General features: G+C 38.5%; 1 protein-coding gene across 1 annotated transcript in view; it reads left to right on the top strand.

Annotated features, from left to right (window-relative positions):
- The window catches only part of LOC128736260 (lachesin), a 59,654-nt gene that overhangs the window by 15,958 nt on the left and 22,417 nt on the right, over positions 1-21,279 (top strand). The window contains exons 4-11 of the mRNA XM_053830737.1: positions 1,934-2,095; positions 5,640-5,768; positions 6,146-6,236; positions 14,911-14,994; positions 15,607-15,716; positions 16,160-16,219; positions 16,503-16,682; positions 18,930-18,932. Of these exons, the coding sequence (XP_053686712.1) occupies positions 1,934-2,095; positions 5,640-5,768; positions 6,146-6,236; positions 14,911-14,994; positions 15,607-15,716; positions 16,160-16,219; positions 16,503-16,682; positions 18,930-18,932 (819 nt within the window). The remainder of the gene's footprint in view (positions 1-1,933; positions 2,096-5,639; positions 5,769-6,145; positions 6,237-14,910; positions 14,995-15,606; positions 15,717-16,159; positions 16,220-16,502; positions 16,683-18,929; positions 18,933-21,279) is intronic.

The following is a 21,279-nucleotide window of genomic DNA, read 5'->3' as shown; positions in this document are numbered from 1 at the left end:
AGAAACTATAAACTTAGTGTAATCTCAACATTATTTTCATTTCAACAATGTATTTTCTCCTCAATTTTGTTTTTAAAATAAGTATTATATTATCTTACTTTTATTTAATTTGACCCATTATCTAGGCTTCACCGATTTATTCATATAACAATTTTGTTCCAAATTTATCTTATGTTTTTTTGGTATGGACGGAAACACTCGCGAGTTCGATTGCTTTTTGAATATTGCAAAAAATTCTGTTTAATTTGTATGAGAGCCCTCTCCCCTTCCAGAGGGAAGAGGAATCTCAATACGCCATAGAAAAAACTTTTGCCTCCAGTAACCCCCAAATTCATTTGCTTGATTAATAGTCGAGATATGGCGAAATTTTGGTTTTATTTGTATGGGAGCCCCTCCTCTTAGAGGAAGGAGGGTTCTGAATCTACCATAGGAAAAATTTCTGCCTCCAAAAACCTTCACATGCCAAATTTGGTTCCATTTCCTTGATTAGTTCCCGTGTTATAAAGAAATTTGTGTTTCATTTGTATGGGAGCCCCCCCTTCTAGAGGGGGAGGGGTCTCAAACAACCGTAGAAAAAAATCCTGTGTCTAGAAACCCCCACATGCCAAATTTGGTTTTATTTGCTTGATTAATAGTCAAGTTATGAGGAAATTTTGGTTTTATTTGTACGGGAGCCCCCCCTGTTAGAGGAAGGAGGGTTCTCAATCTACCATAGAAAAAATTCTTGCCTCCAAAAACCTTCACATGCCAAATTTGGTTCCATTTGCTTGATTAGTTCCCGAGTTGTAAAGAAATTTGTGTTTCATTTGTACGGGAGCCCCCCCTTCTAGAGAGGGAGGGGTCTCAAACAACCAAAGAAAAAAATCCTGTCTCTTGAAACCCCCACATGCCAAATTTGGTTCTATTTGCTTGATTAATAGTCAAGTTATGAGGAAATTTTGGCTTTATTTGTATAGGAGCCCCCCCTCTCAGAGGAAGGAGGGTTCTCAATCTACCATAGAAAAAAATTCAGCCTCCAAAAACCTGCACATGCCAAACTTGGTTCCATTTGCTTGATTAGTTCACGAGTTATGAAGAAATTTGTGTTCCATTTGTATGGGAGCCCCCCTTCTAGAAGCTAACAACATTCCTCACATCAAACTCAATGTGTATGCCAAGTTTCATCAAAATCCGTCGAGCGGTTTACGAGTCTATACCGGACACACGAACAGCATTTCATTTTTATATATATAGATATATAGATAGATATATTCATAATAATAAAGAATAATACCTGTAACGACAAGCGGTTCTCATTTGTTTCTCATTCAATGCAAACAATATTTCATTATAAGCGTTTCCGTTAGCAATTTTGGTAATTTACGCGCCATACATTTCCCATGTAATGGAGTAAAACTCTCTAGTTGGCGGTTTGGCCAGTGACGATTCCTGTTTGATTGTAATTACACAATACAAGCTATGCAAATTACCATGCGATCGCAGCTTCAAGTTCCAGTTATTTTGCCAAAGTGCATTAATTATTATGCAGCTACCGGGCACCGACCGGGAACATCAATGGAGAATAAATAGGAAACATGTTTAGCAGAATTAGGTCTATCCTGGACGGATGAAAATTCAATTAATTTAGCTATTACAGACCGGATCCATGCGATGATGGGTGGCCCGAGTCGCTAGTATAATGGTCCATAACGGTTTGAAATAGGTCCCGCATGAACCTAGCGTTCGACGACTATACAATTAGTCTCATGAATTCGATGATTCCGTTATTATTTCACGCGACATAAACAATCAGCTGGTACTTATTCAGTCTCTCGGAAGGTGTCCACTATTGATGGTATTAGTTAGTATCAAAATAATATAAACACCCAACTCTTTTGACTATCATATTAAAGATAATTTAAATAATTTCATGTCTTACACGTACTATTTTCAGTGCCTCCAAATATCCTGGATATCGAGAGCACACCCTCGTCGGTGGCTGTGCGAGAAAACCAGAATATCAACATGACGTGTCGGGCCGATGGATTTCCCACACCAAAGATCATTTGGAGGCGTGAGGATGGCCAAAGCATCACCGTCGAACGAAAGAAGAAAGGTAAGACCTTGCCTTTACGCTTTAAGAAGCATCAAACGTTGTTATCAACACGACTTTACCTTGTATGTTACATCTCCACAAAATGACACCTCGGCGAAAGCGTTTGGGAGCAAAAAAAATTGTTAGTCATACTTTTATAGCAATTAACGGAGGTAAAAGCTCTACACCGAGTAGGTACATGTGACCTCAATGACCGCCATATCACTATCATCGTCATCATCATCATCACCATCACCGATGAAAAAGAACATTGCTGGTACAAGTGAGCAAGAACGAAGATAAATCGATTTTTGATTGTTTTAGAAGATACACAAAATAGTTTTCCCAACGATGCTTGTCATAAATGTAGGACTGCACGTAGGGGACAAACATACGGCAGCACTGGCACACCAAAAAGGAACCGCTACACACCCACAAATTTCTGCTTCTCCTGCTAGCAGACAAAGGAAAAGATTGATGCTGGCCAGACCAGGCACTATCGATGAGAAGAGATATCATATAACTTGATAGAAAGTTCATTAAGTTAGGCACACGATGTTGTCGGACAGTGTCTCTTGCCTGCCTACTACAACGATTACGTGAAAAAGAAGTTTAGCCTATTCCGGTCATTTGGGGGTGTTGTTTCCAACGAATAGATGTAATAATGTACGGAGATTGTTTTATTTTCGCTGTGTCTCAAATTGAATGCTGGACATCATCACTCTTATATCAGAAAATTACGCTTGGCTTTTGGTTATGGATTCAAAAATTTATTCAACTGGTAAAAGAAATGCTTCGAATCATAAGTGTTCAAGAAATACAAGAACAAATTCATGAAAACCGGTACAGAAAAACTGGATAAAAGTAATGTATAAACTTTCCAAAGCCCACAAAAAAAAGTGAATCGCCTAAAGAAACGTCAAAAGCAAGCTAGAAATGAGAATATTCCCTCATACGATAAGATTCTGCTTTAACTCATAAAGCAAGGAAGACACTGACAAAAGACAAAAGACAAAAGACAAAAGACAAAAGACAAAAGACAAAAGACAAAAGACAAAAGACAAAAGACAAAAGACAAAAGACAAAAGACAAAAGACAAAAGACAAAAGACAAAAGACAAAAGACAAAAGACAAAAGACAAAAGACAAAAGACAAAAGACAAAAGACAAAAGACAAAAGACAAAAGACAAAAGACAAAAGACAAAAGACAAAAGACAAAAGACAAAAGACAAAAGACAAAAGACAAAAGACAAAAGACAAAAGACAAAAGACAAAAGACAAAAGACAAAAGACAAAAGACAAAAGACAAAAGACAAAAGACAAAAGACAAAAGACAAAAGACAAAAGACAAAAGACAAAAGACAAAAGACAAAAGACAAAAGACAAAAGACAAAAGACAAAAGACAAAAGACAAAAGACAAAAGACAAAAGACAAAAGACAAAAGACAAAAGACAAAAGACAAAAGACAAAAGACAAAAGACAAAAGACAAAAGACAAAAGACAAAAGACAAAAGACAAAAGACAAAAGACAAAAGACAAAAGACAAAAGACAAAAGACAAAAGACAAAAGACAAAAGACAAAAGACAAAAGACAAAAGACAAAAGACAAAAGACAAAAGACAAAAGACAAAAGACAAAAGACAAAAGACAAAAGACAAAAGACGTTAAAACGAAAGATGGAAGACGATAGATGGAAGACGATAGATAGAAAATAACAGGCAAAAAACGGGCGACAGAACATACAAGATGATTGACAGATAACGATAATTGGAAAGAAAAAGACTGAAGACAAAAGATAAAAGATGGAAGAAAGAAGACATAAAATAGATTCAGAAGACAAAAGATGGAAAATATAAGACGAAGGAAGGAAGATAGAAGACGAAAGATGAACAATAGAATAAGTAATACGGAAACGGAAGACAAAAGATATTTTCTAACAAAACAAATTAACTTACTTCACATTATACCTACTGCAAGAGACAACCGATTCGATTTTAACCCTGTCGTTATCTACAGCTTAAAAACTTGCTATTGTTGTTCACTGAGCAATTTGAACCAGTTGAGCAATTCCTTTACGTGTTTAACTTAGTTTTCGTATCGATAATCAACGGTATTGAAATTTTAACCTGTTCGTTCCATATTTTCCAACATTTCGCGTTTTTGAAACGAACGAATATTATGCAACAGTCTCGATCCGAATCCTTATATGTTGCTACAACAATGCACCATCCTTGTTTATCGCGACCGGATCGAAGAAATAACTCGGACAGCATTCTAACATTAATCTCACAACTGACAAACTTACGTCCATTCTCAACTTTTCTCATTAAACATTTTATGATTGGCCTGGCCGCGCCACTCTCGTTCGTTCCGGTTGCATCCCATTCGGTCGGAGTCGTTCCGCTAGAGTGCAATTTCTCAAAAATTAATTGAAAAACCATTCGGCTTCATGGCAATTGGAAAGTAATTAAAACTGAACTAACTGGATCCCGGGGAGCAGCAGCGGCGACGGCCGACTTTTTGGCGGAGGGATTGAATAGAAAAATTCCGGAAAAGATGGTAGCGCATTTTCCCGCCCAACCGTTATGATCCCTCCGACAGTTAGGCAGGCAATAGGTGTAGAATGGGATAAAAAAATTAAACGGATGGTGTGAAGCACAAATCCGCCTCCAATATTTCTCGCTTCCGGAGTTTTGTTTTGTCATTGGTGAGAGGGTGCATTGTATGAAACCGATGGTTCCAGCAGAACGGAAAGTTGGAAACATTTTCCACGTTGGTGCGCTTTCCGAAAAAAAAACAAAAACAAAAACAACACGGAGAGAGGCGAAGGAGAAATATGTGCGATAGAAAAGTTTCGCTTATTCGTATGGGAAATTATTGCGATTTGTTGTACTCGCAATATGGAATGTTTCGAGCGCAACTAACATGCGGTCAGGATAAATTGCTCGGCACGGGAAAAGGCCCTAGATTTCTCTGTCTTTGGTGCACCGTAAATTGTAATAATAGGGCACCGAGGAATGGTGTACGGAAACTATATACAGACCACGCATGAGGAAGAATAATTCATAGTTCAACAATAGTTTTGTGATTTTTTTCAGGAAACCCAATATAACGAATGTACAGTGTAAACTAATGAATACCTACATGTGAAATAATACATTTTCACTCATCTTTAGAATCCTTCAAAAGAACAAGGGCTGTTAATGGATATACTGTTGTAAAAAGTAGCAAATTTATTTTTATAGTTTATTTTTTCCCAACTACTGAACAAACTGCCGATCTTAATCTTCTGATCGCATATGGTTGTCAAATTTGCCTCCATCAGGCACCATTAACTGCTTCAATATTCATTGAAAAATATTACGGGAAGTTTTTCCTCTCTCTCAACAACCCCACAATCGGGAAAACAAAAACATCACCGAACTATAGAGCAAAACATTGCATTAACTTTTCCACTTCATCCCAATCTCGTTCGTCGAGCGGTTACACGTGCCTCCGTAAGATGCGTCTTTTTGCCGTTAGCTAGGCGTATTTTCTGACTTTTCCTCTCTGTTTCCTTTGCAGTGATGGTTTACGACGGCGAAGTGCTACATCTGACGAAAGTGAGCCGAAACGAGATGGGTGCTTATCTCTGCATCGCCACTAATGGTGTGCCACCATCAGTGTCTAAGCGGATTATCCTTGACGTAGAATGTAAGTGTACTTTTCAAGATTTTTTTTCTGTGTATTGCTGTTACCTACCGGTGACTGACTATCTACCAGCTAAGCAACGTATGCCAATGGTTTCCACTCCCTGATAGCTGTTTTACTTTTACCACGGGATAAGTGTGTTATCTCGTTAGGATGTTGCTCAGGGTTCATATTTGCTTAAGCAAAGAAGATATGTGGAGTGAAAACTTTCGGCTTACGAGCAAGAAGCTTGATGAATTAAGATTTCATACTGTTCTGCCGCAAGGTGTTGCATAAACAAGTGGAATTTAAAAGCTTTCGGAAAGTTTTGCACTGCTTATGGTGATCAGATTGACGCTGAACGTAGACTATTAAACTAAGAAGTGCTTTATTTGTTATAGTTTCACCGATGATCTGGGTTCCCAATCAATTGGTTGGAGCTCCGCTGTCAACGGATGTCACGATAGACTGCCACACGGAAGCACATCCTAGGTAAGTGAATGCAGGGAAAAAAGTTTTATCGTTAAAATTAATCACTACAATCTTGCCTCCGACAGAAAATGGTGACGGCACCTCACAATTTTCTGGTTAAATCAGTTATGTACCTACTTATAAAAGTTTCTTCCCATCAACAAATGGAATATATACTCCGTTCGGCATAACTATGCTACCTGTCCATGTATTTGGGATTTGGCTATTCAGTCATTAACTATAAGCAGACATTTATTTGACTTACTTAACACGCCAATGTTTCGATTCCGATTTAGAGCTTCTTCAGAGGTATATGTGTCTTAAAATAAAAATTTTCTTTAATAACGAGACTTTCAGCCATAGACTGGTTCGTCTCAATGTGTCTTAAAAGCAGTTCCACACTAACCTGAAATATTCTCCTTATTATTTATCCTTATTATTCTGCTTCACTTTCACAGACATTGTGCAAATGATATAAATAAAAATAAGTAAGAAGAACATGGTACACATTAATAGTATCAATGAAAACTGAATAATCAAGCAAATAAAATTTGAATGCGCGACAAGCTTTTCCATTTTAAACAGTTGGAATGATTACGGTCGTTCCGTTATCGATCCTGCGTCGCCTGAATTATGGTCCACCGTAACAGACGCTATTTGAGCTGCCCGTCACATGGTCTACGTACAGGTCCTCGTATTCGCGCTCCCTAGCTTAGCTGCTCCACGTGAAGCATTTTCAGGTATGACCATCGATCGTTATCGTTTGACTTAGATCTACGAGGAGGCACTGGGTAGAATCTTAAGAGAGACAGAGCTATATTTGACATTACTTCCAGATAGTTCTCTCCATTTCATACCCAACAGTTTTTCCACATTTTGGTAATTTGTTTTTAGTTATACAATTTTTGTTTTGAACAACTACTACCGTCAAACTCCAAAGGCCAAAGTAGCCCTGGACATTTTGTCAGTATATTTGAACTTCAACTATTAAGAATTTTTAAACCATACGTTAAAGGGTGTCCCACATCAAATTGCGCCGCGGTAGAAACGCTGCAGAAAATTTCTCTGTATTTTCTCTTGAAAATTTGGGTAGAAGTAGTTTAGAGTGTATTGTTTACACTGTATTTTTATCGCGGTCAGTTTTTCGAAAATATTTCGTACTAAAAATTTCGAAAAAATCATTATTTTTTACCTTTGTTTTTATTTTAGATTTTGATTTTGAATTTAGTATCAAAATAAGCGGAAAGACTGCAACGCTTATTTTGATACTAAATCTGGAAGTGGCTGAAAAACGATCATACACATAAACATTCCAGTGCAGCGTATAACAACATCGGCGCAATAAAACACCGCTCCTGGAAAACCACGATTTTCAAACTTTATGTACCTTTTTCTCACAAACTACACAACGTATTGGAACAAACTTTTTTTTATTTTGTTGGTAGTAGCTTGGCAAAGGCTTTTATAACTTTTGAGTGTCGTAAATAAAACACAGCTTGAGAAACACGAAAAAGAAGAAGAAAAGATGGCTGAAAAAATAAAATTTTGTCTTCTTTTTCTTTTTTCTCTGGTTGTGTTTCGTTTACAAACCTCAAAAGTTATAAAAGTCTTTGCCAAGCTACTACCAACAAAACAAAAAAAAGTTTGTTCCAATAAGTTGTGTAGTTTCTGAGAAAAAGGTACATTAAGTTCAAAAATCGTGGTTTTCCAGGACCGGTGTTTTATTCCGCCGAAGTTGTTCCACGCTGCACTGGAATGTTTATGTGTATGATCGTTTTTCAGCCACTTCCAGATTTAGTATCAAAATAAGCGTTGCAGTCTTTCCGCTTATTTTGATACTAAATTCAAAATCAAAATCTGAAATAAAAACAAAGGTAAAAAATAATGATTTTTTCGAAATTTTTAGTCGTTGATGTCCCCTTAACAATTTTATCTAAGGCACACAGTTAAAATTTAGCAGGCTGAAAACCGCTCCAATATAGATTTAAAAAAATGTGGGATGTTGGCACAGAAATTACAAATTTCTTTTGAGCAAACCAATAAGGGGCAATTACTTAAGAAACTCATAACAAACCATAACATTTTTAAAAACCTACGCTGTTATCCACCTGCTGGCAGGACTTGAAAAGGGATCGAATTTAGAATCCAGTCAATCTGCCACTTGCGCTGCTGCCGTCTTATAATGCATGCGGCCCCTTAAGGGGAAACCGAAAGTGGCTCAAACATGGCTGGATAAATGGCTACCATTCGAAGCATGTATTGTTTTGCGCCTTAAAAATGCATCTGTATTGGCAGAGCACGCTTTCGCCACGTAATCAGTGCTTCCAGTGCTATTATAATTTCCTAAAGCTTGTCATTCCATTTATCGATCTGCTATATATCAACCAACGCTCAGCAAAACATAATTGCTAATGGAAAAAAATTAACTGATCATATTGATCATTACGTGTTTATAAAAGCTACCAATGTATAATTTGTTAATATTAGTTAATAGATACAGTGGTTTACCGATTGTATCTATCCATCCGAAAATTTTTGGTAGATATATTTGGATAGTAGACAAATTTGGGAAAAAATGAATTGCTCCAAAATATTTTAAATGAACAAAAAATATTGTTAATATTGATCAATTTCTTCAAAGTTACATAAAGAAATGTGAAAAAATAGTATTTAAAACATATTTTTGTAACATATAAGCATCAATTCAATGAAAAACATCACACATTTTATTATTATTTGAAAATTACTGCTGAGATCTATTAAACGAAACCGAGTTATTGAAAATCGGAAGGTTCGTTCAAAAGATATTCAAACTTTAACACTTAAGCACCGTATATTAAACCGTTAAAACGTGTGAAATCAAAACATATCAATCAAATGTTGATTGTATTCAATGTGTGTGATGTATGTGTGCGTGTATGTATGTATGTATGTATGTATGTATGTATGTATGTATGTATGTATGTATGTATGTATGTATGTATGTATGTATGTATGTATGTATGTATGTATGTATGTATGTATGTATGTGTGTGTATGTGATGACAATTTGCAATTTTTAAATTTGCATTGAAATTCAAGAAAAGTGAGAAACATGTCAATTGTCTGAAGTTTTCAAAGCCTCTTAGTGGAATACGAACTCTGAAATTAAAGAAAAGAAAAAACTTTTACCGACTAAATTCCACTATTTAATATTTATTCGCGACAGATACGTATACGCTTTGAAATAAGACACTGGTGAAGCCTGCACGTCGTAGGCGAACTACGTATCTGTTGCAAATAAATATTAAATAGTGGGATTCAATCGAAAAGTTTTTTCTTTTCTTTGATTTTACATTTCAATTGTCATTTTCTGCACTTGCTGTTACTCACAATTGTACAAGAAAAGCAGAAAGCGAAGAAAATCAGTTAATTTAAGCATGTAGGTGTAGTGGTGTAGAGGATTTCTTTCTTTTCTTTGATTTTACATTTCAATTGTCATTTTCTTCACTTGCTGTTACTCACAATTGTACAAGAAAAGCAAAAAGAGAAGAAAATCAGTTAATTTAAGCATGTAGGTGTAGTGGTGTAGAGGACTAAAATACTAGTGAGTTGATTTTTCCAAATAAATGTATACAAATTTCATACAAATTTTGCGCATTAATAGATGCTCTTTTCAATCCATAGATACTAGAGCTTAGAAATGTTATATGAAAAATAGGAAGTAAACGTTGCACGGTAGTAACTTTGTACGATTTGTTTTCGTTAGTGACATTTTAAAGGACAGATGTCTTATGTCATGTATCATGTTTTAATGAATAAATCAAAAATGACAAGCACTGGAAATCATATCGATCATATTTCCCATTCTCAAGCATGTTTATGGCGCAGCTTTTGCACTATTTTTCGAACTCATCTTGGTTTCCTAACCCTCTAACATTGTAAAAACGATGCGATCAAGCTAATCAAGTCTATCTTTTCATGAAAGTACATTCAAACGAAGCTTAAGTTTTGATTTTCATGCAAAAATTATTATCTGAAAGAGCGCCAGCTAAGAAAAATTTCAATTTCTCTTTTTCATATCTAATGCTCTATTCAGTTATTTTTTCTAATTCAGATATATTGCAAAATTGAAGCCAAGCAAACTAATAGTAAAATTTTGAGATTAATTATTTTGTTGTCGATATCCTTTTTTTCAAAAGCGAAGTATAATAATAATTTTTCTGAACTCTTGTTTTTCAAAGATGCTAACTTTTGAACGCATGGTATTAATATCAAAAAATCTGCTATGAACACATATTTCATATTGTCAATTCAAAACAAGTTTCGAATGTGGCTCTGAAGCCCGAAAGTTAAGGCCGACCGATTATAAAACTAAATAAGGTGTTCATCAAGTAACATAAATGACGTTTACAAGTATTTACGCACCCAAGGAAAGAAAATATAATTGTTCTACGCAATACGTTGTGAATTTGACTGGCAAATAAGGATTTTGAGGAATACGGAACGGATATTTAAAAAACTAGTTAAGTTAATTATAGATGTTCCTGAGAAATTAAATAATGATTATTGTGGCAGTAACCTAGCCTTTGGTCACGCCGCTAGGTGGATTAATTCGGGTTTTTTCTTTGAAAATTCATAACTGTTGATCCATTGAACCGATTTCAATGATGCTAATACCAAATGGAAAGTATTTTAAGGAGCTTTTCAGAAAAAAATGAAATGTTTTTATTATCGCAAAAACATTGAAAACATTCGCTTTTTATGTTTTCATGTTGTGTAGACCAAAGAAAGTTTTCATAAAGTATCGAGAATACAATGGAGACGCATGGTTTTTGTTTTTACTTGCAATAAAAGGGGGTCTTTGACAAAGAAATACGTCTCAAAAATAAAACGCCATGCGAGTCGATTGCATTTTTACATCTTTATTTCTTAAAAAAGAGTATCTCAAAAACTAAAATGTCAGATATCTGTTTTTTGGTATCGTATGTAAAAAAAACTAGCTTGCCATTGAAAGTATAATGAAAAAATAAAACCTTCTTTCCATTCCGGGTTTGCGAGTGATTGCTATACCTTTATTCTATATAGTAGAAAGGCAAAAACGAATATTTAAAATGTTTTAAATGAGTTTAAGAGTATCAAGGCTTCTAAGAAAATGTTTTTGCAATCGTAAAAAACTTTGAACCTCGGTTTATTGTTTTTTTTTCTGAAAAGCTCATTAAAATTCCTTTTATTTGGTAATAAAATTATTAAAATCTGTTCAATGGTTCAAAAGATTAGAATTTTTAAGGAAAGAAAGGTGATAACCATAGTTTCTAGCGGAGACAGGGTGTGCCTAGTAGCGCTACGATATAGAAAAATATCACAAAGGATCATTATGAAATATTAAAAATATGCGTTACAAAATAAATGGAAGTTACTTTGCGTATTTGACTTCAGCATTATTATACCCATTCTGTGTATAATTACATAGCACAGATGCCATATAGTAAACTACAGAATACAGAGAAATATTCCCTGTAATGCAAAAATTCATGAAATCTTCCAAATTTTCATGCCGAAATGACAATTTAAAAAAAGGTAGATAAAACCGGGTAGACAAAATCGGGGGTACCTAAATTCGGGTGTAGATTAAACCAGGTGTAGATATAATCGGAATACCACTGTATTTGGTTGCGCACATATTTCGTTGTACTAGCGATTTCCGAAAAAGCAACAACACAGTATCAAACTTTCGTCACATCAATGAGCTTTTAAAGAGCTTTCAACTTACGCCGCATCGATAAGCTTAAAGTGAAGTAAACAAACAAAACTCAAACGCAGGAATCAAAAACTACGCACAATCCTACGCATTATTTAGTTGCTGCTGCTAATCTTGATTGAATCAGAATGCCTTGATAAAGAATACAAATCATATTTCGGGATGTTCGCATTCGTTGCGGTTGGCTACGGATCAGCTATGTTTATGTTTGCAAGCTCCGCTATTTGACATATATTACCAATACAAATGCAACATTCAAATAAGTGTTTAGGTTTTTAACGGACACATGAGATGTATAGTACAGTGTTTGTCGCACTAACACAATAACGTTAGCCACTTTCGGTTTCGCCTTAACTTAAGAGAAACCAACAGTCGTTCTCCTGCTTTGCGTTCATATCGAAGAATCTAAACTGCAAACTGACTGGAAGCATTCGTTTCTTTTTTTGTCTCCAAATCGGCTACTCACAGTAATAGTTTGTCATCCGTGTGAATACTCAATGGCATAACAGGTTTCATGCCAGACGCCATTATAAATCGCACTGTAGAAATCACTCGACGTGGAGAAGCGCTGTGTGAACAAAGTACGTCTTACCTGTCCAAGGGCCTGCTGGAAAAGAGGCCGATACGCGAGCAATGTTGCCAATAATAATCGCGCACTGTGACAGCTTCACATGACAGCGTTGCCAACACTTTCGTCGTTAAGGGGGAAGTAGAGTGACTATATAGAGTCCTGCATGCACTTCACATACATGTATCTCACAATCCGGAGTCGGTCCGGCGCAAGCAAAATGATTATTTGTATTGGACGGAGTTCGACTGACTTCTTCCATCCACATGTAGTGGTTGTTTTTTGTAGTATTGAATCATACGATAGCGCGATTGGTTTTTGTTAGCGTGGTCGTTGCAGTTAACCTTTGTAGATGAAAACCAGTGCGGTTTTTGAGAGGGCGCTGCACGACGGACCTTGTGACAAATCCTCGATAAATTCCGGGAATTCAACTTGCAAACTAACCATTTGTTTATAAACTTCAAGGCGGGGTACGATTCGATTGAACGAAATTAGCTGTAACGAATTCTACTAGAACATAGTTTTCCAACAAAACTGATTAGGCCAACTCGTACAACCCTTGATCGTTCAAAATCAAGCGTCAGAATAGCGGATGAGACTACGGACTCGTTTGTGACGTTAGATGATGTGAAGCAAGGTGACGGGCTTTCGAATTTACTATTTAACATGTATTGCATTGCAAGATCCTATTCGAAGGACATGCTCACAAGCTTCGCGGATGACATCGATATCATCGGTGTTAACCGTAGATCTGTGGTAAAGTCGTACACGCATCTTAAGGAGGAAGCTGCGAGGATAGGGCTTATCATAAACTTTGCCAAAACGAAGTGTATGGTGGCTGGAAGAGAGCGTGGTAGCCCTTTGGGCTGCGGTAATGATTAATGTAGATACTTTTGAATTGGTCGACGAATTTAATTACCTTGGTATGTTAGTGACATGTGACAACGATGTGAGCCGTGAAGTAAAATGGCGGATAGCGGCGGCCACCAGGTCCTTCTACGGATTACGTAACTAACTGAGGTCCCGTAGCCTGCAACTCCGTGCGAAACTCCCGCTCTATAAGATGGTAATTCTCCGGGTGGTGATCTACGGCCACAAAGCGTAATCGTTGGTGTTTTCGAGCATTAGTGGACAGTGGTCTGGTCACGTAGCAAGGATGCCGGATGAGAGACCAGCGAAAACAATGTTCACCCTACTAACAAAGTTGTTACGAAATAGTTGTGGGAACTAATATATGACCAAATCTGGTATAAATAAGTTGCTGCAACAAAAAGTGCGAAAATTGTGCTACTTGGGCAACAAAGAACCCGACAAAGGTCTCCGACTTTGAAGCAGAGTGATGACGAGGATGCTAGTGAATATTAGAGGCGATTGTGGTAGGCCAAGATCGACAAGCGTGGAGAAGATTCCTAAATTCGACCCAGATTCAAAAAACAGACTATTACCGAAAATGTAAAATAGGTAAGCTTTATCGCATCTGTACGTATAGTATGCGTCCGTATGATATGATAGCCTTCGTTCTAAATATTTTCATCGCCAACAAAAATACTATTTATTATTATTCTGATAAGTTGAATGCCCGCTGTAAACATATTTTGCATTTAAATTAAAGTATTTTTAATAATCCCTCACAAACTAAAGGTAAATTGATCTCAGCTCATTCTAACCAGAATTGTAACTGGCATTCCTTTTACCTAAAATAAAACACACAGGAATCCATTTCCTTTTTTCGGCTACAAATATATTGGTAACGAACATCGCTATGTTTAAAACACGCTCTACAGCGTATTATGGAAACAAGTCTGTACAGAAGATTGCTACCAGAATCCAATATCAGTGCAAGTGTCAATAAATTGTTTCCGAATCTCTATCGTATCAGTAAACACAATAAAGTTCTTACCCGCTCGCTGTCAAAACAGCCCCCCTCGCCATTGTTGAGCTTCTTGCGGGATTCTTTGGACAACCAACAAACTGCCGATAGTTTAACCATCCATTGAAAGTTTCAATTTTTATTTATCCTGGCAGCGGCAAAAAAAGCGAAACTTAAAGAGCGAGAAAATCGCTCTCGTCAAGCCAAACAAAGGGGGAAACTTTTCTACCCACGATCATTCCGCCGTCCAATAGTAGATCCGCCGCTCATCTACCAGCCTCCCCCTACCCGGCCAGTCAACGTTCGGTTGGTCTAGAGTAGAAGACCTGAAAACACTGTTTTCCACTTTTATTGAACTTTTCTCACTTTCTTCCTGCCTGGGAGTAATGTGTTTTTTCTCGCTTATTTTTTTCCGGTACTCGACGGCCACGTTCTCCTCACACACACACTCACTTCCGTCTGCTGTTGTTATCGTTGTTTTGCTGCTAATGCTGCTGCCGCTGTTGCTCCGATGCAGGGCGATCATCTACTGGGTCTACAACTCGGTGATGGTACTTCCGAGTAAAAAGTATATAATCGATTACAACGAAAACTCTTATCGGTAAGTTATTTCGCGCTTGTAATTGAGATTTATTTAACTGATCCCCCGTTGCTGCCGCTGCTGCTGCTGCTGCTGCTTTTAAACACGTCCGCTCGTCAGCTGCAGGATTAAAACAGCAGTTGAGCGGTTTTGTGTTTGCTTTTCACTATTCGTAAAACATGAAGTGGGTCTGTAGGAAGCATTCAACTCCGGTACGATGTTCAGATTTCATCTGTGATTATTGGACATACATTTTCTACCAATTCTGTGAACGTCACTATGAAGATAGTTGAAAATGTTGATTTAATTACAGAGACTACTCTAAAGTGTACATATAGATCCTTAGAGTCCAATACTTTCACTGCAAAATTTTTGAAACAGTTGAAAATAATTACACAAATGAGATGGAAAAAACGATTACATTACCAGATCCCACCAGACAGCACTGCAGCATAAACTCCCGAGCAGCACTCCGGATTGCTCTTTTCATAATGATTGCTAGCGACTGCGACAGCACGGGCTTCGAATCACCTGCAGTAATTTTGCTAATGCAATAATCCACTTTATATTGACGTATTTTCCTTTATACCTTTTTTCCTGATCGTTGCCTTTTCTTTTCTACATGAACTTCAGAGCACACATGAAGCTGACCATCAAGAATTTATCGCTCGGTGACTTTGGGAATTACCGATGCATATCGAAAAACTCCTTGGGGGAGACGGAAGGATCAATACGTGTTTACGGTAAGTGTCGCTACTGCTTCCATTACCAAACATTTCGGACAATTGAACAACCAATAAATGAAGACATCTCGGTGTATAAAAAAGTGATCGTTACTCTAGAATATTGCAAGCAGCAATCAACGAAAATCGAAAATAAAAATTCTGATCATTCAATGGGTTTTTAGCAGAGCGAAAAGTATATTCCGAGCATAACAAATAGCAGTAGTACGCTGTGCTATTTTCCTTTGCACTACTCCACCGTGCGTCTCCACCATGCTACACTCGAACGTGAGCGCATAGTATTTAGTTACAGCACACCAACGTGAACGGTTATCTTCCTGCATACATTTCAAAACAGCAATGCTGAAAATCGAAAGAAATTAACATAGAAATTTTCTAATCAAGTTCCATGCAATTCTTTCTCGTCTCAATTGCTGCATTTCGGACATCGCTATCGTTTATAGAAATTCCTCTGCCGTCGACACCGTCGAAACAAATAACGCACGTAGTGGAACCGAAAGAAGGTAAGTGGATTATTTAAACGACATCGTTTTTGCCTTCTGTTTCTTTGTCCCATCCACCTCTTGGTAAAAACGCACCTTATCAGACTCCCGTTCTCCCAAAACACCTTCCACGATCTTATAGCGGTTCTTTGTGTCTCAATTTCTCTTAATTAATATTAATTCCGACGATTACGTTTCTCTCTTGTTTCTCGCCCTCTCTGGCTGTCATTTAATCAAATCTCACCATACCACCCCGGTACCACCGCCACTGGCGCGACTGATGGGGCCACTTTCAATCTAGCAGCCACGGTACCGCGAAACGAAACCATTAAGGTCGTCCAACCCGAGGTACTATTCCCAATTAAGAACGACGAAAGCTACGCGCAACGTTCCCCCAACGGTATCCCGTTCGAGCGCAAGGGTTTGGCATTCGGACAAAGCTTCTACACCGATATGCCACCGAAAGATTTCGGCTTCTCTCACGGTAAGTCTTGATGGTCCGCTCGCTGCGGCAAAAGGGAATAGTGAGTTTTTGTTATGTGCACTTTTTTTTGTTGTCTTCACTAGCAGCCGACGCTGGCAGTGATTTTCTGGCACAGATCCAGATTTTTTAACGATATTCAGTATATATTTTGTTTGAAAAGTCCATTAACCAAATACCTACCAACCAAATACCTAACAAATTGGTGGGTAATATGAAGCGTTTAATTTTTGTTTTGTTTATCGCTTATAAAGGTTTGCACAACAATAATTACAACTTGATAGATGCTTGTCACTATGATAAATGATTTCTAACAAAGTGATTATATATATAACATTTTTCGAATTACCGCGGTTTTTGCAAAAAAATTACTTGTATTATCATTTATAATTTATAACATTTTTATCTTTCCAAAGCAGAGCAATTGAAGGGGAGCCGCGTGTTAGTCACGGTCATGACTAAAACCACGAGGTTTGGTCGATTTTCACAGGAACGGGGCCTTCCCCCCGAAACCCCGCGCTGAGAACCGCGGCTAACACGCTGGCAGACGAACGGCGTCCACACGCAGTACCTTGTAAGTCACAAGGGCCTGCATAGTGTCGTCGTCCCACCAGTGAACACAAAGTTAGATTAAACTTCTCGGTCGGTGGTGTCTACAGTAGGTCGAGGAAGAGGCACAATTTGTGTCTAAAAATAGCCCAACCCATGTCGCTACATTAATAAGGGGGGTTGTGCAGTCTCCTTTTGTCCAGCGCCTCTGTGGTTCATAGGTACACGGGTACCAGCGAGCCACATGCCCTGACGGTAGTTGTGGGTTCGAATCCGGTTATAATCTCAGATTACAGCTTCGTTCGACTCATGCACCTTCCAGCATTGGACAAAAGGTAGGAGTCAAAATGACTACTTGTCAAGCATAGCTACCAATACCCCCCCCCCCTTCCTTCCCGCTCTTCCCCTCCTTCACCAAAAAATTTTCATTTCTTTCCCCTACCGTCCCTTCATCAATTGTAGAACCATCGTTTTCAAAAAATATTAATGAAATCACGAGGTTTGGTCAAAAAAATTTAACCAAGCATAAATACGGTTTTACAGTGAGATATTTCCAAGATTTTGGAGGAAAAAACAAACCGAATTCGAATGAAAGGATGGAAGGGGTGGTTTTCCCCCACTACAAAGAGGGTGATCAGCTCTACTGCTGCAACTATCGTGGCAAACGCCACCTACAAGGTATTTTTCCAGATCCTTTTATACCAGCTGTCACACACAACCACAGGCACAGATAGGCTTCGTGGAGACTCTGGCAGATCTTCCAAAAAATGCCGGGAGTACAACGTGCCCACGCATCACACGCTTTATTGATTTTAAAGCAGAATGCGATACAGTCGTTCGAGATCAGAAATGGCAAGAATGCTCGAACTTGGTTTTCCGAATAACCTGACGCGACTGATCTGAGCTACATTCGGTCGAGTGATGTGTTGTAGCCGTCGCGGACCGATTCTGATGAAGCGTGTAGCTTAAGCGCCACTCCTTACGGAGGCTACCGCCAAGATTTATTTGCCCGGATGAGACTGCTTGCTGTGCAAGTCCAGTTGGAATCCTTTCTAAGAAAAGAATCCGAATCGGTCAGCTAGGTACACAAGCTTTAACCAAAAACGGGTGCAAACACCCTAGGAAGTCAACTTAACGAACTAACGAGCTTGCCTTCAAGAATTCTCGACCTATTCATCCCTATCACTAAAGCTTTTATCATCACAGGAACTTATAATACTCACCACCAGACAGCGCTGAACTAAATGGAACTGAACGAATGTTGGTATTTAACATAATCATACCACGAGGCGGACGAGATCGACTAAAGGTGAAAACTAGGGAAATCTTTCAGTGTTCAGTCCTACATAACTCTTAGAAGCCAAGACAGATTGCATTTTCGATAACCGGTTAATGTTATATTCAACTTGGGATTAGTTTCTAATTCTAGTATGTACAGCTTTTTACAACATAACGATTGCAAACATTTCTCCTCACTATCCTAGCTAGTGTGCGATTTCTCTCTTTATCTACCTTCCTAACTATATTCCAATCTGTCTTCACTGTGCGGGCATGACCTTATCGAACTTTTATCAATGGATCTTATCCCGAGAGTCAAGTCTCACATGATCAATCTTGCACTCCCGGGAGCGAACGCACAAGCGTTTCGGGGACGGTCGTAAACGCGGCAACAATTAGGTTTAAACCAAACTCACGGTACAGCAGGTAAGTCTTGGTGGGTACCCTCAACCCAAGCGGGACTCAACAAAATGGCCGCCTAGCGGCGTCACTTGCCACGTGGCGTCTTCAATGGCCGGCACTTTAATTACGGCATGCGAGAAAACTGAACGAACTCACCGACTTCTCTCTTCTACTCGATGCGATCTGTAGACGGAATCTGCTGCTGCTGACGGAGCTGGCTGACGATCGGTACGAGCAGCTTCAATCGCCGATCACTCAACGCTGTAGCGGGAGATGGTGTTGGCTGGCAGTGATCGGCTTTGTTAAATCACCGTTCACCGAACACGTGCTGATTTTGCGGCCTCTGCCGCCGGGAGGGAACTGCAAAGGCCGGCCGAAAAGGGTTGATTCGGACCGGCAAGTATAAAGAAAGGCAGGTTTGATCTTCCGGGTATTATCCGTGTGGATTCTTAGCCGACGCTGGCTCGACGCTGTAGTAGCGGTTGACGAGCGATGGGGCAACGTGCGGAGAACACGCTCTCGTGCCGTTTCTCCGATTCTGGCGCTAGAGAAGTTTGAGCCGTCTGGCTCGCAGACAAGAAAGGTCATTAGCCCTATGGTTGGGTCATCGCCCTGCACATGTCTCACCTTATACGCTGCTAGCATTTACCCGAATCGGGTTTCGCACACTTTCTTCGCTTCGCACGTTGCCTAGCTATCTAATCTGAGAATTATAAGAAACTTTAGCACCAGAAAACTTCCCTAATTTTAAGCCTGCTACCTTTTCTGTAGCCAAATTTGAATCGCGATAAATCACTTCCACTATGTTCGGCGGTTGGGAATGAAGTGATCATAAGTTTCATCCTCAGAAAAAATAAGGAATCAAGGTACTTGCGGAAGTACCTGGCCGAAACCTCTTCGGGATTACTCGTTAGTTCCTTAACTTGATCTTTCCGATCGTTTTGGCCTACGCAAGTCATCTAGCCTTCCCTTTTCTTCAACTTGACTCGAACGGTTCCTTTTGAACTCGCGTTCGAAGCAATCTCACTCGGGCCACGTTATATATTTTGCTTCGGCTGCCTAAGGGTTCGCGCTTCATCGACCCGGACGCATGGCTGCTATTAGCTTGGACAAAAACCCAACTGGTAAATTTAGAAGTGGTGAATATTGTATGTGATATTTTGCAATACAAGATTCAACTGTTATACTGGCCATTTTATGGTTTGCTCAATACACCAATTCAATTTCAATACGCTAATTTAAATAGCTAAACTTAATATCTTAACTTTATATTGCTGTAACGTGCAACGGTTACATCACTCCATGCTTAAATTACGAAAATTTAGTTGAAGCAATTCAACTAAATTTTCGTAAGGGGAAATCTTACGAAAAAAAAAACAAACTTACTCTCATACTTAGAATAACGATTATATCTACGTAATAGATTTAATCAAAAGCTGAATCAACATTCGGAGTCATATGTGTTCATCATCAGCCCGAAGGTCGACTCTTCCTCTATTTCCAAACCACGATCAATAACAGATCGTGTTTGTAACTGACCTTCAACGTTGCGAAACTCCGGTCTTCAACGAATGTCTACAAACTTTCTTTACCGTAATCTAATACTTCAAGAATTTTCTAGGTTTTTCTTTGCTATTATGGACGTCATATTCATGACAGTTCGACAATTCTGTTTCCGTGATCGCAAGCATGGCATCCAAAAACCCCTTGGAGCGAAATAAAATCATTACCGTAAACTCCATCTTATTCTCCTCAATGAGAATGAAGATACCCCTCAAACCCTGATAACCAAACTTAAAACAGGCTCATTCAGCTTTGAACAACCTCAATCATTACGTTGAGCACGTGACTTCTAACTGAATTTACCGCAGAAACAGTTTCGTTAAGAATTTATCCTCCCTGAAGCTATACTTCAGGCCAAACACGGACTTTCTTCCCGAAACGCAGAACCCCAAACATATGCATACATTTCTACATCATTTCAAAATGATCAAAAGAAACAGCATAAAAATCCCTAAAATAAATCCCTGAAATATTTCGCCCCTACCTTATGGAAATTTTTCACGCCGCCTCTGCAATCACAGAGACCGAACTGTCAAACAAACGGAAACTCTACCAAAGTGATGAAACTTCTCAAACAACGTGTGTCCGTACTTTTTACTTGTCGCGAAAATAATTAAAAATCTTTAAGAAATTGGATGGAATCTTCGCTTGGATAAACGAAAATGAGGCTATAAACTACGTTACTTACGGGGGGAGTATTTACTTACGAATTCTCCCTCAAAGAACTGAGTATTTTGTGGTTTTATTTCCAGGAGCTGCGTCGTGGGATTTTCCAAACTGGATCATCTTCATTACGCGTAACCTGAGC

This window comes from Sabethes cyaneus, chromosome 2 (genome assembly GCF_943734655.1).
Source record: "Sabethes cyaneus chromosome 2, idSabCyanKW18_F2, whole genome shotgun sequence".
NCBI lineage: Eukaryota > Metazoa > Arthropoda > Insecta > Diptera > Culicidae > Sabethes > Sabethes cyaneus.
Note: the sequence above shows the minus strand (reverse complement) of the source record. Positions and strands in the feature narration are given on the sequence as shown.